General features: G+C 39.7%; 1 protein-coding gene across 3 annotated transcripts in view; it reads left to right on the top strand.

The window, feature by feature from the left end:
- Positions 1-18,470, top strand: part of Focad (focadhesin) — a 314,502-nt gene that overhangs the window by 245,759 nt on the left and 50,273 nt on the right. For all 3 annotated transcript variants that reach the window (XM_021160670.3, XM_029475892.2, XM_029475894.2), the window contains 5 exons: positions 2,002-2,090; positions 7,296-7,340; positions 10,348-10,456; positions 13,448-13,564; positions 15,872-16,110. In XM_021160670.3, the coding sequence (XP_021016329.1) occupies positions 2,002-2,090; positions 7,296-7,340; positions 10,348-10,456; positions 13,448-13,564; positions 15,872-16,110 (599 nt within the window). The remainder of the gene's footprint in view (positions 1-2,001; positions 2,091-7,295; positions 7,341-10,347; positions 10,457-13,447; positions 13,565-15,871; positions 16,111-18,470) is intronic.

Genomic DNA, 18,470 nt, shown 5'->3' with positions numbered 1-18,470 from the left:
GGAAATAAAATGCCCCTGCCTGAAAGCTACAAGCCCACTAGCCCTTTCACTACAGGATCCTCTGTGATTAATGAGGAAGGAACAAAATTCTGCAAACACCTGGAGAAGGAAAATGAGCAATTTCTGTAATCAGCTGAGAATTTATGTTACTTTAGGGGAAGAAGGGTGAAGTTGAAGACGGTTGTGATATAATTCAGACTTTACAAAAGCCTCCATTTTCCCCATAACTGCTACTATTTATTGAATACTTACATGTATGTAGCTAACACTTAATATATACTATGTCAATTAATGTTAACAGATATCCAGGGAAGTGTATATTATTAAGCCCATGTATAATGATATTATAGGTGGACAATCAGGGTAGGAAAGGGAAGCAAATACTTCAAAGCCACCAGTTGATAAATGAGAGAAATAGAATTTAATTTGGATTCTTCTGATTCCAAAGCCTCATGTGATTGACTAATACCATCATTAATTGTAATAACAAATAACACAAGTTGGTCTAATATTTTATTTACTTATTACATTTATTAATTTAGTGTGTAAGTGTGTATCTGTGTGTGTATCTGTCTGTCTGTGTGTCCATCTATCTGTTAGTGGGTGTGGGCATGCCATAGTACATATGTGGAAATAAGAAAACAGCTTATTGGAACAGATTTTCTCCTTCTACTGTGGGTGCAGGATTGGAGGCAAGTTCCTTTGCCTGCTGAGCCATCCGTCCTGCCCTGGTCTAGAAAAGGGACATGCATTTATGAAGTCTTTTATTTTTATTAATATAGACCTAGTATTCTCTCCAGCTGGCATAGTGATGTGTATGTTTGTTTCCTTTCACTTAAGATCTCTTTCCTTTGAATTTTATATTCAGTTACATTGAGAATTGAAATGGGAAGCTGAAAGGTTCTCTTAAGAAAGGACTTGGAAATTCAGCAGTGTGCTATAAATTTGTCATTCGTACTTGACAAATGCTTGTGTTCTTTAGCTGATGAGTTTCTTGATTGGATTCATGCATTTGAAACTTTAAAAAGTATCCTAAATGATTTGGAGCAACATTGAGATCCTTGTTTATATAGGAATTCATATCCTGGGGGTGTCTTCTGTTACAATAGCTATGGGTACTTCCATCTGGTGCTGGACAGGTTTGATAGCATTAAACTTGATCAGTTCGAGGAGCTGTCTTCTTGGCTACCCTTAGGAGAAAGACTGAAAGGTTTACATCCTATATTACTTTCTGGAAGTTGGTATGTAGGAAGGACACCAGAGCTTTTAAACCCTGAACCATCTCTCCAGCCCCCAAACCATGAAAAAAAATAGTTGAGTATTATCCTATAATCTTTATTAAATCTGAGATCATGTCCAAGTTAGAATTCATTCATAAACTAATATTAAACTACAATTTAATATTACATTAAATAATATCATTGACAGTGAAGTAAAGGGAGAAAACCTGATTATAGTAATATGGTATAAACTTATGTCGTTTAATATTTGAAGGTATTGGCCTTAAAGAAAGAATATTAACTCTATTTTTATTCCATGGTTGAGAACTCTATTTCTATAAGAAGTAGAAATGTCATACTGGTGATTACCTTTTTTACTTTTCTTCTTTTTACATAGTACCTACATCTTAAGTATTATATTCTCATCTAATTCATTTTCTGCTCTTCTGTCATAACAGTGGTGCTCAGACCTCAATCTCTGTATAACTAAAATTGTCAGTCACTGACCATTGCCATGTAGGAAACTTTAAGATGGGACCCATGAGTACCATATCTGCTTTAAATGACATCCTAGAAGAGCAGTGCACTGAGTCAGCCAAGCTCACGAGCTCTTTAGGACTCGCCTCTTGTGAACACAGAAGTTCTCTGAGTAGTGATACGAGTGTTCTCCTCACTCATGTCCGTTCAAGGTCTACTGAGGCACCAGGACACTTGTGGCCAGTGGCCACAGGACTTTTCATCCTACAGGTCTACATGCTGATTCCTCCTGTGTGCTTTACAGGGAAGGATAGCAGAGCTGGAGCTGCAGCTGCAGCATGGCAAGGAAGGCCCTGAGGAGGTGCAGTACAAACGAAGCACAGCCTGGCTCTGGTAAGAGGCATTCTGTGGTGTGCTGTTGTCCTGGAACGTGAGCAGTAAATGTCTTAACTGCCCCCATGCTGGCTACATTACCTGGTGTGAGCTGGAGGGAACTCCAGAAACCCCAGAGGTTTATTTTCACCTCCTTCTTAGATATGATAAGGAACACTGTTTTCAGAAATATATACATGTGCACGTGTGTGTGTGTGCGTGCGTGAGAAAGAGAGAGAGAGTGTGTGTGTGTGTGTGTGTGTGTGTTAGAGGGGGCGATTCCCATTTCTCAGTGTCTATGAAGGACTGGTACCAGTATCTTCTTTGGAGTGTAAAAACTGCAGAAGCTCATGTCTCATATACACAGTGTAGTATTTCCATATAAGCTATGCACATCCTTCCACATACAAATCACCTCTAGATTACTTTGGCAACTTAGACAGGGTAAATTCTGGAATATACCTGAACTGTATTGTTTAGAGAATGTACATACATACTGAGCCCAAATACAATTGTGCCCAAATGCATTCATCTGTGTCGGTTAACTCTCTGGATGTGGAGCTCACAGACACAGAGGGCTAATTGAATATGTCTGTATATTTTTTCCTAATGCAATGTGGGAATGGTTTGGTCCCCTCCATGTTGTTTCTTATAAGGGATTGTTTTAGTCACTTTGTATAAAAATTCTATTTTCCCACGCAATTCATTGCCATTCCACATCAGATAGAGTCTAGAGTTGTTCCTCTTCTCCTCTCTTCACTAAGTCATTTTCATGATTGGGTCAGCCTTTCTACCTCAGGGCTTTGGTTTCCTCGGTGGATGCTCCCTAGGATGCTTCTACTGTATTACCTAGAAATGTAGAAGTACTAACACATTTAAAGCAACACAAATTGTTATGTAATTTGAGAAGACTAGTTTGTCATATTAATTGATATGTCAAACAAGGGACCAAAAACCTCAAGAGCTTTGTCTATATCCACACATTTCTTTACTCAAAATTAAAAGGTACTTGGTTGTAGAAAATAAAATCTTTAGTTATTTGATTCTGTTGTTTTCATTTCATAGACTTTTGATAAAAACCAATGGATTTATTATTAGAAATTAAGAATATTGGTTTCACTTCCTTTTTTTTTAAATGTGTATGAGTGTTTTGCCTGTTTGTCTGTACATCATGTGCATGCAGTGTCCACAGAGACCAGAAGATAACATCAGGTCAGTAGAATTGGAGTTACAGATGGCTGTGCTACCATACGCTACCATATGCGTGCTGGGAACTGAACCCAGGTATTTTGGAAAAGCAGCCAATGCTCTTAGCCACCGAGCCATCTCTCCAGTCTCCCTTTTTGCTGTTTTGAGATCTAGTTTAATGTGTCTAATTTGACAAGAATGGTATATTTACTGCATTCTCAAAGATATAGACCTATGGACAGCGTCTCTAATGAAACTCACAAGTTGAAGAGATGTGAGTATCAGTTAGAAACGGTCCTGGATGTTTCTTTAGCACAGTATTGACCTGGAGACTTTTCTATACACCTGATAAGCAACTGATAGGCCATTTTGAAATGAACTCTTCAGCAACTTTATTAGAACACAGTCCCTTGAGAGTATTTAAATATGCATGCCTATTTCTGGAAACTAAAAATGGTATCATTAATTTAAGTGATAAGATCCAATAACTAATCCTATGTTGCTTTTATAGATTTTTTTCTAGTTGGTGTGCCTGTCTAAGAAAGCATATATAATAAATGTCAGTTTTTATTTTTATATAATAAAATAACCACTGTCATGGGTAACTTCTAGAATAGTGGACATTTCTAAAATAATATCCACAATTATAATGTTAATTGTTGATAATTATTAACTTCTGGCTAGAATGTTTCTAGAATTGTCTACCCTAGTATTGTTATCTAGTTCCTAATAGTAGCAATCATTTAAAGGAATTAAAAAAACATTTTCTTGCAAATACTTATGTACTGCTACTGGTATTGAATTATTTGTCTTTTGCTCAGTAAAAGTTCTTATATATTTAAAAAGGCATGAATATATAATAATTTGCATATTGTAACATGGAATTTTCAAAGGAAATAAAGACTTTTCAATGCCTTTAAACACACACACACACATACACACACAGTCCCAATCCAAATAAAGACATTTCTGCATTATTTCAAATGCATTTATTGTCTGCTCTGCGTCAGGCATTCTTCTGAGTATAGAAGAACACCATTTTTTTTCTTGTTTCCCAAGCCATAAACCATTGAACTGAAGCATATATTAAATAAGCAAACAAACAAATGGAATAGGACAAATTTTGATTAGAGCAAAATAGTAGAAAGTGAATGGCTGGTGGTGAGTGGGAGGAGCTGAAAGTTACTTTCACCTGTAGAATGTTCTAGAGAGCCTGTTTAATAATATGGCCTAGAGATGAGACCTGAAGTGATGGAGTGAGCCAGTCTAGAGTCTATGGATGAATCCTGAGACCTGAACTGATGGAATGAGCCAGTCTAACAGCCAAGAAAAAACCCTAAAGAGACAGTGAGTTTAAAGAAGTGTAGCTAGAAAGTGAAGCTAGGATGGCACAGAAGGAACAAGGAAGGGATTAAGTTGCAACACAAGAGTTCTAGAGATCACAAGGTCTCTGTAGGGGCTAACATTGGTGGATCTGAATATGGACATCTGCTTCCTGGTTTGGACGGAGAACTCTTAAGTCTTATGAAGATGAAGACATACTTTGTGGATTCTATTGCATTAATTTAGGCAAGCAGTGGTAGAGTCTTGGGCTAAGGTAATAGCAAGGGAAGAATGAAGTGAATAGATTGAATCTGTTTTGAAGGCAGGTTCATAGATTTATAATTGCATAGGTTTGAATTATTGGTTTAAATAGAAGATGGATGTCAGAGGTAAAACACTGATTGAACAAATGAAGCTGCTACTGGAAAAATGGCCGCCACAACAGCTGTCAGACAGGTCTGAAACTAAAGATTCCAGGTAGATGTGAGTGTAGAGTACTAAGGAGACATAAGGATCAGTTTTGGAATCATGGTTGTATTTGCGACAGCTAAAACCATGATGGTGGAGGAAACTTGTAAAGGGAGAGCATTTCCGAGGATTGAGCCCTGGGCTGCTGCAACATTTAAAGGAACAGAGGATTCAGAGAGAACCGTGAACTAGGCAGAAAAGCAGCACTCTTTAATAGGAGAGACCTGAGGTAGTGTTGCTTCTCTAGAGTCAAGAACAGAGAGACAAGAAGAGGACCAGCATTGTGTCAAATACTGAAGATAAAGATTGAGAACTGAGTGTTCAGTCTAGACTCTTGAAAGTCTTCTGTGACCATGAAGGGAGCTGTTTGGGTGAAATTGTGGGATAAGAGCCAGACTAGGGATGGACTTGAAGTGGAAGGAGATGAACTGGAATTAGGCACAGTGAATTCTACTTTAAAGAAGTTTAGCTGCATAAGAGTAGTAGTCGTGTAAGGAGCAACTGGAGGCCTTTTCTTCTCCTAAAAGCATCGATATCACATAAATGTCTTCACTTGCTAAAGAGCAAGTGATACAAGAAGGGAAAACTGGTAGCACAGCAGAATGGTGAACCACCAGGCTCTGTTGTGACTATGCATGCCTGTTAATAGACAGCCCTCCCGTTTGTTACTATTACACACTGGACAGTAGAAGATTACAGCAAGTGTAGACAATATGTAGATAAAGTTGTCATGGAAGTACTTCTTAAAATATGGTTGTGGTCTATAAGAGAAATTTGCAAGAATGTGAAAAGCTTGGCTCTTAAGGATGACTTATTCTCAGGAATGCTGACTCACTAAGAATTTATTATATGTCATATGCAAATATTTATGAATATAAAATTTTATATGAACAATAAAGCTTGAGGGACTGAGCCTCGAGATGTCTCAGTGGTTCAGAGCACTTTCTGCTCTTACAGAGGACCCAAGTTTGCTTCCCAGCTTACAGACACTTAAACTTCTACTTCAATGGGATCCAGTACCCTATTCTGGCCTCTGTGGGCACCTGTACACATGTGGCACACATACACACACTTAAACATTCATACACATACATCTCCCTCTTTTCTTTCCCCCCTCTCTTTCTCTCTCTCTCTCTCTCTCTCTCTCTCTCTCTCTCTCTCTCTCTCTCTCTCTCTCTCACACACACACACACACACACGTACACATACATAATAAAAATGATTATTTAAAGAATTTTAAAAATGTAAATCTGACACAGCACTGTCTACTGTACCTCAGAATTTCTTTGTTGGAAAAGATGTTACAATCTAAGCATACCTGCCTTCCTACCCCCAGGTATAATTATCATTTTTTGGCTTTGGTATAATTGTACAACCAAAATTTGAAGTTGTATATTATATATATGCACAGTGATTTCTGTATATAAAATTTGTATACTATAAATTGGTATTTTGGTGAACTCTCCTGCAAAGAGGGGAGAGCAGTATCTCTTGGGGCTGGCATAACAGAGATGCCATGGGCTGGGTGGCTTCAACAACTTCTCATAGTAGTAGTTTGGGAACCAGCATGTCTGGCAAGTCCTAACATCCTGTGCATCCTCACACTGGGGAAGGCATGGGGAAACTTCCTCATGCCTGTTCCTATGTGGGCACTAAGCCTATCTGTGAAGGCTCTACCTCCAATTAGTGTCATGTTGGGTATATTCAACATAGGCTCAGAGGAAAGTAACATCCTTCAAGGATGTCAAACAAAGGATGCCTATGCATTCACCACTCCACTGGGATGGCATTGACACAGCACCACCTGTGTATCCTTCTGGGTTACATCTCCTCCTTACCTGTCTCCACTAAGAGAGCCTACACAACAGAAGGGCAAGCTGACGCTGAAGAAGCCATTACCAATGTCCTTTCCCCAACCCAGCTTTGCACATGTACTTTTAAGATCCAGAGGCATTGCTGGAAGTTTTAAAATTAACTTTCTTGTATCGATTCTTTATTTGTGTGTCAGGGCTTATGAGCGCGCATGTGCCCCAGTGTGCAAGTGGAAGTAAGGGGGGAGCTTGTAGGAACGTGACCGTTTTCCTTGCACCATGTGGTTCCCGGGGATCAAGCAGAGGTCATCAGGTGCCTTCATCTGCTGAGCCATATGACCGGCCTTCTGGAAGTTCTTATAAACTGATGAATAAGACTGTCGGTGTACTCCATTGTATCACATAAGCTCATATCTATTTTCCATCTTTATTGCAGGGTCAGAGACATGCTGACAGATGAGATCACCAAGACAGCTGCAAAGTAAGTCGTTTATTCTCCTACCCAGTACAGTAATAAACTTCCTGACAGGCACACATACTTTCTCCTTCTGCAGCATTTCATAATGTTAAGAACTATAATGTGTTTTCTTGGCTATTTTTATAGAAAACCACTGTTACCCCTGTTAACTATATTAATTCTTGCCACATGCCTTTTTGTGCAAACACAGAGAGACTGGTACAAATACTTAGCTTTTTATCGAAATGCTCAACCTGAACCCTTAATAAAATGACATGTGTTTTGGCTTAAAGTTAAAGGATTATAATTTAGTTTGAGGAGGAAAAATGAATTCTTGAGAATGTGAGTTACAGTGGCTCTACAAATAGATTATTAAATCTCAGTTGCAATGCAGCAGGCAACATGGGGCCTCCTCTTACATTTCCTGGTTGCCATGGGCTCCAGTGTATCTAAAAATTGGTCTCTAATTAGCAATTACTCTGACCTTGGATAATCCTCCTCAGCTCTATGACAAACTTTCAAAAAATGAAATCTATATATACAACACTAATATGCAGATTCAGTAAACAGCAATGCCAGTCATGGCCCTGTGGTGGTTTTAACAAAAATTACTTGAGTGTTCCTTCCTCCAGGCTTTTTATTTACCTTAAGCCAAAGCTCACTAAAGAAATTACACCCTAATGAACTTACTTGCTGGAGCAACCTCTTCAGGCTCTTCTGCTAACAAGCTGACTAATTGTTCCTGGCAGCAGAGATGCAGTCCGTTGCTTTCATATCTCCTTTCCACCATCACCTTCTGCTACTGTGTTGCAAGGCTCACTTTCTTAGTCTCCAAGTGACACAGGCACATCCTTACCCTGGGATTTTATAAGTACTGAAGCCCATATCCTACAGAAGTATTTAAGTGCAATATAATGTATCCTGGTCATATCCTGGGACATTGTGTAGCTAAAAAGATTTGGCATTAGGGACAGTGGAAACAAACAGCCACACAATTGTTGATATGAGCCCATGTTCATTATTACTCCTTCTCCCACTGGTAAAAACTGGTGGTCTTCCTGTCTCCACTGCTGGGATGGACATGGGGAAATATATTTTGACAAAACAGAGACTGCAGTGCAGAAAGTATACCATAGGAACGCACGTGCTCTGCTTCACGGGGGAAGGTGGGATGTCTTGGAAATTTTTATTTCATAGTTTGTTCTTGTGAGATGTTCTTATGTCCAGTAAAAATAGGACATCTGGAGCAAAAAAGCTTGGATGATTAAGAGACCAGCAAGCTTATGTGCAGCAGGCAAACTGTAATTTTGCTTCTGAAGTCACCTTTATACTTCCTGTTCTTAAAGCTTATTGCAACATGCCTTTTCTCTATAGATTGGCAAGGCATCATGTTTCGACTGGTACCCAAGGTCAATGTGTTTACATTCTCAGGGGTGTGCAGTAAAACGATTCAAGTTCTTATGGGATTACTACCTTTTTTTTTTTTTAAATCAAAACCTTAGAAGTGTAAACTGTGGTAGGAAATAAACAAGATCTATGTAGGCTCCAGAGGCTGAGTGACCTTGGTAGAGCAGGGGAAATGGCGACCACTTTCTGTTTGCTTCTTTCCAGTGGCTTCCCTCACTGAGACAGAGCTCTTACTCCTGCATTTTTGACTGCTTACCTTTTTGTACTTGGAGTGTGGCTGCCATGGCTGCCTGAGGCCAGGGCCTGTTTTGTCCACTCACAAGTTAAATGCAGCAAGTTACACCGCAGTCACAGAGCTACTGACTTGCTCATTTGAGAGGGCATTTTTGAGAGTCAGGGTTATAACTAAGGAAGAAGCAGAACACGGATAAGCCCGGGTGACTGATGGTAATTTGTTTTCATTGTTATTAATTAAATGGATTTGAACCCGAAGACAAAAATCCCCAAATGATTGGGTCACTTCGCTGATATGTAATGTGATACTTTGTCCCTCAGAAAGCATCCCTGAAGCTCATCCTTCCTTGGGCTTTTTAATTAGGTTAATGACATCAGTTTGTTCCAAAGGACAATTTAATTAAAATGTCAGTGGTGTTGCTTAGATAAAGACTGCACTGATGCTGACATGTTATTATGCAAATTAGTCCCAGCTGTTTGACTGGTAGGGGATAGTTATTTGAGTAACAAGGCGGTGAGTTTGTGCTGCTCAGTTGTAGACGCTTCACCAGCCAGCTCCTCCTCGAACATGTCTTGCTAAGTATGCAGTGTGTCCTGTCAACCATAAGCTGCTGCTCCGGGCATGGAGCAGGTTTGAGACAAGCAAGCTGGACCTGGTGCCTTTGCGAAATGTGGAACTTGAGCCATGGATGCTTTGTGTAGAACGGAGCAATTGTGTTCTATCTGGAGATTAGTGGCCAGATAAAATTTTACCTACATCCAAAGATCTAATTGCCAGTGGCCTTAAATACATTTTTCTTCATTTCCCCCACAGTGCAGATTCAGGAGTGTCAAGATGGGTGAAATAAAATGATTTGGAGCAAAGTGACCCAATCATTTGGGGATTTTACTCCTTGAGGTCTGAAGAAATGGCTCCCCCTGAGGTTACAGATTGCAAAGCACTTTTTAACTAATAATAAACTACCATGAAGCAAGCTAGGACTTGGGCCATAAAAATCATTTAACAAAAGCAAAACTAAATCGTTTGCTTCTAATACAGGCTGAGTAACATTGTTCAAAACTTTTCAGGTTTTCTAGCATTCTGAGTTTTCAGATTAAGGTCATACCAGTATTCCCAAATTTGAAAAATGCCAAAATTTGATACCAGTCCCTATGAATCTGAGGGGTCCATTTTCATTCAGAACACCACAGCCACCATGTGGGTCCTGGGAACCTAGGTCCTGTGAAAGAGCAAGTGCTCTAACCACTGAACCATCTTTCTAGCCCTCCATCCTCACATCTTCCTTCTTGTTTGTGCTGGAGCAAAAGTGCTTTTCTACCTTGTCTGCTCTCCCATGATAAAGCCTCTCTCTTGGTCTTCTAAGTCCTCTCTTGGAATCTTTTAACATAGAGAGAGTCCGGTGGTCAAAGGCAATGCCCTGTTGGCCTTAAGCAGCCTGGCTGTTGTGGTGTCCAAGCATGAAGCCAGCCTTTGCTCAGACTCCGATGGCATCCTAGAGGTGAGTTGGGAGGACTTAGCGCATGTGGGCTTTGGTTACATCCCTTTAGTCGTTATTTAGGTGGCCTGTACCTAGGTTTGCAAGGTTAAATTCTGTGACTGCATCATCAGACTCTGCTCTGTGGTGAGCCCTTACTGTGAGCCCTCCTCTCTTCCTGACTTGATGCTATGTTTTCCTCACTGTAGTTAAGTGGCCATTTCCCTTTGAAGGTGACAATTTTATGAAACAAAGGCTGTCTTTTTGTGATTACATCTCTAGTAAACAATCTTAGAAGGTTAACCATGCTTACTGAAAGTGAACAATACTGTCAAACAATGATAAATAAGCTGTTTTACACACTGAAAAACTTACACTTTGCATTTTAATTGTAGATGTCAATGATAAAGTACCTATTCATTTTTGCCAGGCATTTATTTCTTAATTAAACATCTTACAGGCTGGCCAATATTCATTTCCAATGTAGTTTTTCAGATAACTCATAGCTGTCAAAATAAAAAGGTGTGGATTTGTTCTTGTTTTAAGTTCTTTTGTCTGTTAGCTGTCATTAGCCAGATATGATGTGGCCCGAGTGGTTAAAGAAATATAACAAAACATAGGCTTCCGAATAACAGAGTTCTATATTTAAATTTCATTACTTTGACTTATTAGCTACACAGCCTATGTGTAGTGATTTCCATGTTTGGAAACTGTTTCCCCCTCTATAATATGGAATGGCAGTATTTCCCAGATAATTGTATTATAACAATTGAATGAATGCACTCATATGTGTGTGAGCCCAAGCGCACACTCGCGCGTGTGCACACACACACATACACACACAGAGATAATCTCACAATAGCAGCTAAATGGTAAGCTCTCAATAACAATAACCATCATTAGCATTACTACCTCTGTCATAGAAGAGTGTTCCATGAGCCATTTGTACTCTCTTTTGTTCTGTCTTCATTGAGTTTGTTTGGGTTTTAAAGTAAGGTCTCCTTATATGGCCCAGGCTGCCTCCAGCTCACTGTCCTGTTTCATCTTATAGCTGTTATTCCCATACCTGGCTCTGTTCTCTCCTTTCATGGTACTTTTTTGGATGGAAAGAAATGTGTTTCCCATTCATTCATTCAAAAAAAAAAAAAAAAAAAAAAGAAAGAAAGAAAGAACTGAAAATGCATGGACTTTGGAAACTCTTAGAATTGAAGACAAAGTTTAAAGGCTAGGTTTGGTCAGGAAAAAGGGAACCTCTGACAGAGTGCTCATGAAATATCTTAGCAGAACATCCCCTCTTGGGTCAGTTTTTGTCTTGCTTGTATCCACTATTTACAATTTAGATCCACAGGGTCGTATTCCCACCCCATGGGTAGGCTATGGGCACAGCTTCATCTGAGCATTTAATTAATCCCCAAATAATGGAGAAGAGAGAATTATCCAAAGGGTGTTATCGAAGTATGTAATTTGGGAATAGCCCTGTGAACCAAGGCAACTACCCTTGCGGGGGAAAATGTGTCTGCCTGTAGAGCAACAGCCAGTGCCTTCTCTCCTGTGGGTAATTTTGGTGAGACACATCCTGGTAGAAGGGAAGATAAGCATGGCCTCTTCAAACCACTACAGGATCAAAGCCTATGAGGGGGAGCTATCCTTGAAGTCGGGATGCTAAGTGCATCCCGGGCTAAGTGCAGGTCTTCCAAAGTTATATTAACAGGCTTAGGATCTACTTTACCCCTGCCCCTAGGAGCAGCCCCTCCCTCTGCCTAAACCCAACACCTCCTCAATGAACCTTAGGCTCTTGAGCAGTCAGCTCTTTGCTTAGGCCTGCTCTAATTTTTCTGCTTCTCACTTAGTAAATCTATATACTTTCACCGTTACTCTGTGTCTTGCCTAATTTGTTGTTGGAAACAAATAACCTGGATATTACATCCAGTGACACTGTCACCAATGAGCAGGAAAATCAGCACTGTGAGACAAGAGCTACAAATGTGCATGTAGAGAAGGGGATAAGTGGTAAAAGTGAATTACTTAACGTTCAAATATTTAACACTGAACCCAGAATTTTGTTTTAATAATGACAAAGATAAAGAAATGCTTCATTTCATTCAAAGAGCACGTTATCAAAGGCTACCTACTAACTAGATCTGTAACCCCAAAAGTTCATGCACTTTATAGGATCCCTTTTCTTGGGGGATAATTATGGTGAATTAATTGAATTAAGTTGTGAAGTTAATTTGCCCCATAACTGGGGGTCTAGCTCAGAGTTGATGTTGTAGTTCTCATAGGCTTTATCCCCTACTTCCAGTCTTATCAGACTGAGAAACTGTACAGGCCAAGAATGGAGCTTTGCTTTCATTTTTATTGACCTTGTCTTTGGCTTTTATCAATACAAAGTCCAGATCTCATTATTTGATTAAAGTTGAACAGGTGTGACCAATAACAAAAGATCTTAGGATGAATGTTTCTCACTCTATGGCTACGGCTGACTTTTATAACCAAATCTTTTTTTTTTTTTCCTTAGTGAATAGAGTTTTTTATAATTTGTTAGTTAGGTGAATGGTCATGATAACTGATGCATGGTCATATGTAATAGGGAACAGAAATGCTAGAGACATTGGTCTAACTATTACAGGCTAATTGGCCACTTTGTGAAATGGTAAGTCATAAAGTTTGGAAATTTTCAATTTCTTTTTTGCACTTCTCTCATGTATGTTATTTTTATCACAATTCAGTGGGTAGAGGAAACCTGAGTATATTCTGCTGTAGCTTCTGTCTCCCCACTTCTGGTAATCATTGAATAAAATGTAGTTGTACTCTTGTTAGGAACAGGTAAGGACACACCTTTGTCAACTCTATTCACCTCATGTGCTCCAAGCAGATAAAGTTTACTTCGTGAGGATAGCATTTCATTATTTAACAACAAATAAAAGGTTGTAAAATAAAGTTCAGATGCCAAAATAAAGTTTAGATTTGTTAATTTTTTTTCTGCTATCATTTCACATTGTTCCTCATTTACAGATCCAACCTAATTTCCTTCCAGTGAAAGAGTGGGTTTCCATGGTGCTTAATACCCTCCTGGTCATTGTGGATAGCCATTACCACCCCAGCGGACAACTCTTCACCTGCTTTTATCATGTGAGTGCAAGAACTATAAATGACCAGAAAGACAAGGGTTGACTATCCTAACATCTATTGCTCACATGAAAAGTTCTGACTATAGGTTTGAAGGTGTGTGTGTGTGTGTGTGTGTGTGTGTGTGTGTGTGTAGAAAGTAGAAAGACTGGTGTGTAGGCTACAGGTTTGATTGAGTTGGTTTAGGATGTTTGCCACATACCAGTAATATGAAAGCTCTAGAATTTTTTTCAGTTGTATAGTCAGGGTCAAGGGCTACATTTGTAGGATAAGTGGCTCTTGGAATACATTTGGTCTTTTTTTTTTTTGTCATTGTTTATAAAATGAAAAGAATAACAGCATCCTCTGTAATGAATGCCTCATACCACCTCTTAGATTTGTGACTGTGGACTTGACAGTTCACCATTGTCATTCTGGTTTTCTGTGTTTATGAAATAAAAGTAAAATTCCTCTGCTGTGCCTTTCTGACTCAAAGACTGTGAAGGTGAAATTAAGTTATGTGAAAGCATTGTATTTTCAAAACAGTAAAATTCTTTGTAAATACCAAGTAATCCTGTTGGTCACATGAAAAATTATTGCCACTCACATCTTCCTCTGTTTCATGATAACTGAAGCCATGTGAAATGCGCATCTTGTTGCAGTCTAATGCTCCCTTTGGGGTTGTGGAATTACTTTACTCCTGCAATGGTGTATTATTATTTTGGTTTTGTCCTATAAGTATCCATTGCTTAGGAAATAAAAGAGATCACAGGTCAGTCAGCCAGGCTGCTGGGGATTGCAGTTGTTTAAAGGAAAATGTAGCACAGATCCCCAACTGTTGTGAAGATTATGGTTTTAGTCCCAAGTCCATTGCCCATGGTCTTCTCTGTAAATACTCTTGTTTCTTTTCACCCTGCTCTTGGGTGGACCAGGTAGGTATTGATCTGGGGCCTAGGGTCCAATGCTAGATTTTAACTACAGATTTAGACAAAAAAACAAAAAAAAAAAAAAAACAAAAAAACCAACAACAACAAAAAAATAGGTAAAGGAAAACTAAACTGGAAGTTATATTTTGTTCAGAGAAAGAATCCTCCAGAAAAGGAACAATTTGCTTACATTGTTTTGAAGTACATAGAGTAACTGTGTGGGTCAGACACTCACCAGAACAGACACTACATGAGAATCCTAGGCATTCTGCTTAGTCTTTATGAACCAGTAAGAAAAACTCTTTATTGGCCAGTTCAGAATTACTGCTTACCTCTTTAATTCTCTTTACATTATTACATATTTTAAGGACATATTTCAAAAGTCACTTCCTTTATTTCCCGTGTCATACGTAGCTGAGTCCATTTAAGAAACATTGCCATTTGAAAACGTCATATTAGTGTACAGTATGATGTCCCGCATCCTTGATGTGTATCCTTAAAGCCCTAGAGCTTAAGTAGCAAACACACAGAATTAAAACACACACATCTTACAGTGCTGGGAATAAAGGCTGCTTTTATGGCATGTCTGGAAATCCAAAATGGATAACAGTGCGGCTGATAGAGAGGCTTTCTTCCCTACTTGAGACACATTTACGAAACGTATGGCATGTGTGGCAGAGGGCTCTAACGTGGGACTCTTGCAGATGCTGTTCATGTTCGGCTGCTCTGTCTGTTTATTAGGGCTGTTATTCATTTTTCTTCCCATAATTGCATATCAGAAGGCACATGTAGAGCCCCCAGTTTCCTTTTGAATAGCTGGTTATTGCTTTGTAACCAGAAGATTTTAGAATTTCAACAACTTCCCTCTTACATAAAAGGAATTAACCCCCTGTAGAACATAACCCATCTTTGGATTGTGTTCCCACAAGAAAACATTTGGGAGATGAGCCAAGAGATCCTTGTGCTGAACTTTCACCTGTTCCTCTGTAGTAAACTTAACTCTTATCCACATCCCTTTCCCTTTTCTTTTCTGGAGGAGTCCTAGCTTTCTGGACAATTGTAATGTGGAACGTCTATGTTCAGGCAGCTTTCCATTTGTCTTTCCTGTTATTTGCATGCAGGCTTTTAAAAACACTGAAACTGAGTTTACATAGTGAAAGAATCCACAACCTCGAAACATGGGCACTTAGAATTCCATCTTTGAAATTTCAGAGCACGTTACTGGTTACTCTGTAGTAGATGGGCACATTGACTGAAAGCTGGGTGTGCAAAAAATCACAGTGAGAGTCTCCTTTATGTGCAGATGTAGGAGAAGCTTGTATCAGCCCAGCACCCATGTGACAGATGTGCACCCTTTGTGTTTTAAGCAAGAGGTTAACCCGATTTCTTTCTTTGCTTGCTCTAGAAGTCCTATTCTGGTGAGAACACGGCAAGCGCTATTGCGCGCTCTGCTGCCGCCACGGCTTTGTCTCTCCTAGTGCCAGTTTTCATTATCTCATGCAAAGAGAAGGTTGAGGAAATCCTGAACATGCTGACTGCCAGGTTACCTGGGAAACCAAGTGCTGATGAATCTCAGGCCGTGCAAATCCACATGGGCCTTGCGTTGGGGATGTTTCTCTCTCGCTTGTGTGAAGAGAAACTCAGGTACAGTTGATTGAAGTATTGCTGTGTTTCCTCTTTGTGGTTTAGGTGATGGAATATATAGCTATAGATACACACACACATACACACACATACGTGCAGGCACCTAAACATTGCATCTGAGCAATATGTGCTTGCTAAACTTTTTGAAATGGTTGAATTTATTGCTTATTCTCATATATGGCTGAATTTGACTGCCTAAAGTATTACATGGATATTAGTATTCTTTAAGGGTTAGTATTCAAGTGACTGGTTACTTGAAAACCATCTCAGGCTGAGATAGTAGTACAAATGTATAATTAATAGGCATGAACACCAGTCTTAGAGGACTGTAAGTAAAGAGAAACTTTCCCCTCCCCCTCTCATTGTTGCTCCTTTATTGACATCTCCATAAACTGGGAAGAAACAACTGGGGAGTCCCATGTAGCAGAGAGGTGCTGAGAGTCACTGAATCACCCGAGAACAGCATGTACTCAGTGTAAAATGCTGCTTTTGTTCTGTACCCTGACTACAGTTAGTAATCTTTAAAGAGTCCTAATCTGTGCATATTATGCTGGGTGCTTTATTCGGTTTGATTGCTCATTTTTTGGACTGCTAAGCATTATCGGTGAATGGTGCAAATGGAATATGAAAAACCCAGGTGGAAAATTCCATTAAATCGGCAAGTTTTCCTACACATCAATTAAACTATCTTAGCTTTGTTAATAATTGGTCTTTTCCCTGTATTTTATATTAAACCTTAGAATTTTATGCATCCAGGTTAATCGTAATGCAGTCTGACATGAATATTTCTTTACTGTGAATATTGATGGTAGTGACTTGGACTTCAGCCGCTTCCTCCTACATGGGAAATAGAATATAGGGAGAAACATCTAGCTATGATGTTAGATGTATTACTCTTCCTAGGTGGTAGCATTTAGTGGTCCCAAAGAAAACACTGTGTTGTGGATAAAATGAATGATGTTACACAGCATCTAAAGTGCTCAATTTAAGTTTGTGTTTGTAATTTGCTTACCTTGAGCAAACACTATCGTGTTTTGGGGGAGATTACTATTGCTCTTGGGAATGGTATATTTCAAGAGGACGTCTTTAGCTTCTGAAAGCATCTGTCAGACAAGTGGAATGACTGGCATAGTATCTGCAAATGAAAATGAGACATGCCCAGAATATTCATGGAGGCCCAGCTCTAGATGTGAACAAAGAATATGCCCCTTGCATGGGAATCGACGCCTCCATTCCTCCCGTGTCTGATAGAACATAAAGTGTTTTGTAAAAGCTTAAGGCTTCAAAGTGATTTTCCCCTTTGCTGCTATGCAACAAATGGTGCTCTCCTCACCATCTGTGTTCAGGCTCTTCCTCGGTTTGCTTTCAAGCCGTATGTTTCTACATCTAAAACGGAGCCCTTGGCAGTTCAGCTGTAGGCGACTCGCTTCATCCCATCCCAGCTGGGCTCACTTCTTCATTAACTTGGGATAAGGTGCTGCAGTGGCGTTATGACTATCAGGTTTGCATTGGGGTTTAATGTAATCATCCTTCCCAGGTTGCCTTCCACCCCTGTCTCTCTTACTTGAATTTGTACCTGCAGGGAATCCTGGGCAAGGGCACAGGAAGCTCATCTGTGGCTGAGTCACTGAGAACACTGCTAGATTGGTTTGTTTCATTGTTTTTTAAGACAGAGTCACTCTATGTAGCCTTGGCTGTCCTAGAACTTGATGTGCAGACCAGGCTGGCCTCAAAGTCCTGAGTACTGGAATTAAAAGTGTGTACCACCATGCCTGGCCTGTAGATGTTAACTTTGCCTAATAGCACTATTCCTTTCTTGGGGCCTGTGTCTTGACAGTATGGACACCAACATATAATAATCCCTGGTTGCTACTTGCTCATTTCTTTTAGAGCAGGTAAATCAGAACTATTTGCTCTTTCTACCAGTAGTTGTTTTACTTGGTAATTACAATATTTCCAGATGTTGTAGTTTTTCAGACTTGTCTTTTTGCTGTTGTTGTTGCTTTCCCCTCCCCCTAAAATAAAGGTTAGGGGCTGTAGAGCAGACTCAGGGGTTATGAGTGCTTGCTGCTTTTCCAAACAACCTGACTTTGGCACCTAGTACCTTGTTGAGTGGCTCAGTGTAACTGACTGTAGCTCCAGGGGCTCTAATACACTCTTCCAGCATCTAAGGGCATCATGTGCACACACTCCTACACAGGCGCCAAGCACAGACAGAAAATTTAAAGTAAAACGAATCTTAAAAATATAATCAAACATAGGGGCTGGAGCTATAGCTCAGTGGTTAAGAGCACTGGCTGCCCTTTCAGAGGGCTGGAGTTTGAGTCCCAGCACCCTCATAGCAGCTCACAGCATCTGTA

Source organism: Mus caroli, unplaced genomic scaffold (genome assembly GCF_978045245.1).
Source record: "Mus caroli unplaced genomic scaffold, Mus_caroli_1 scaffold_6, whole genome shotgun sequence".
Lineage (NCBI taxonomy): Eukaryota > Metazoa > Chordata > Mammalia > Rodentia > Muridae > Mus > Mus caroli.
This window is presented reverse-complemented; position numbering and strand designations above follow the sequence as displayed.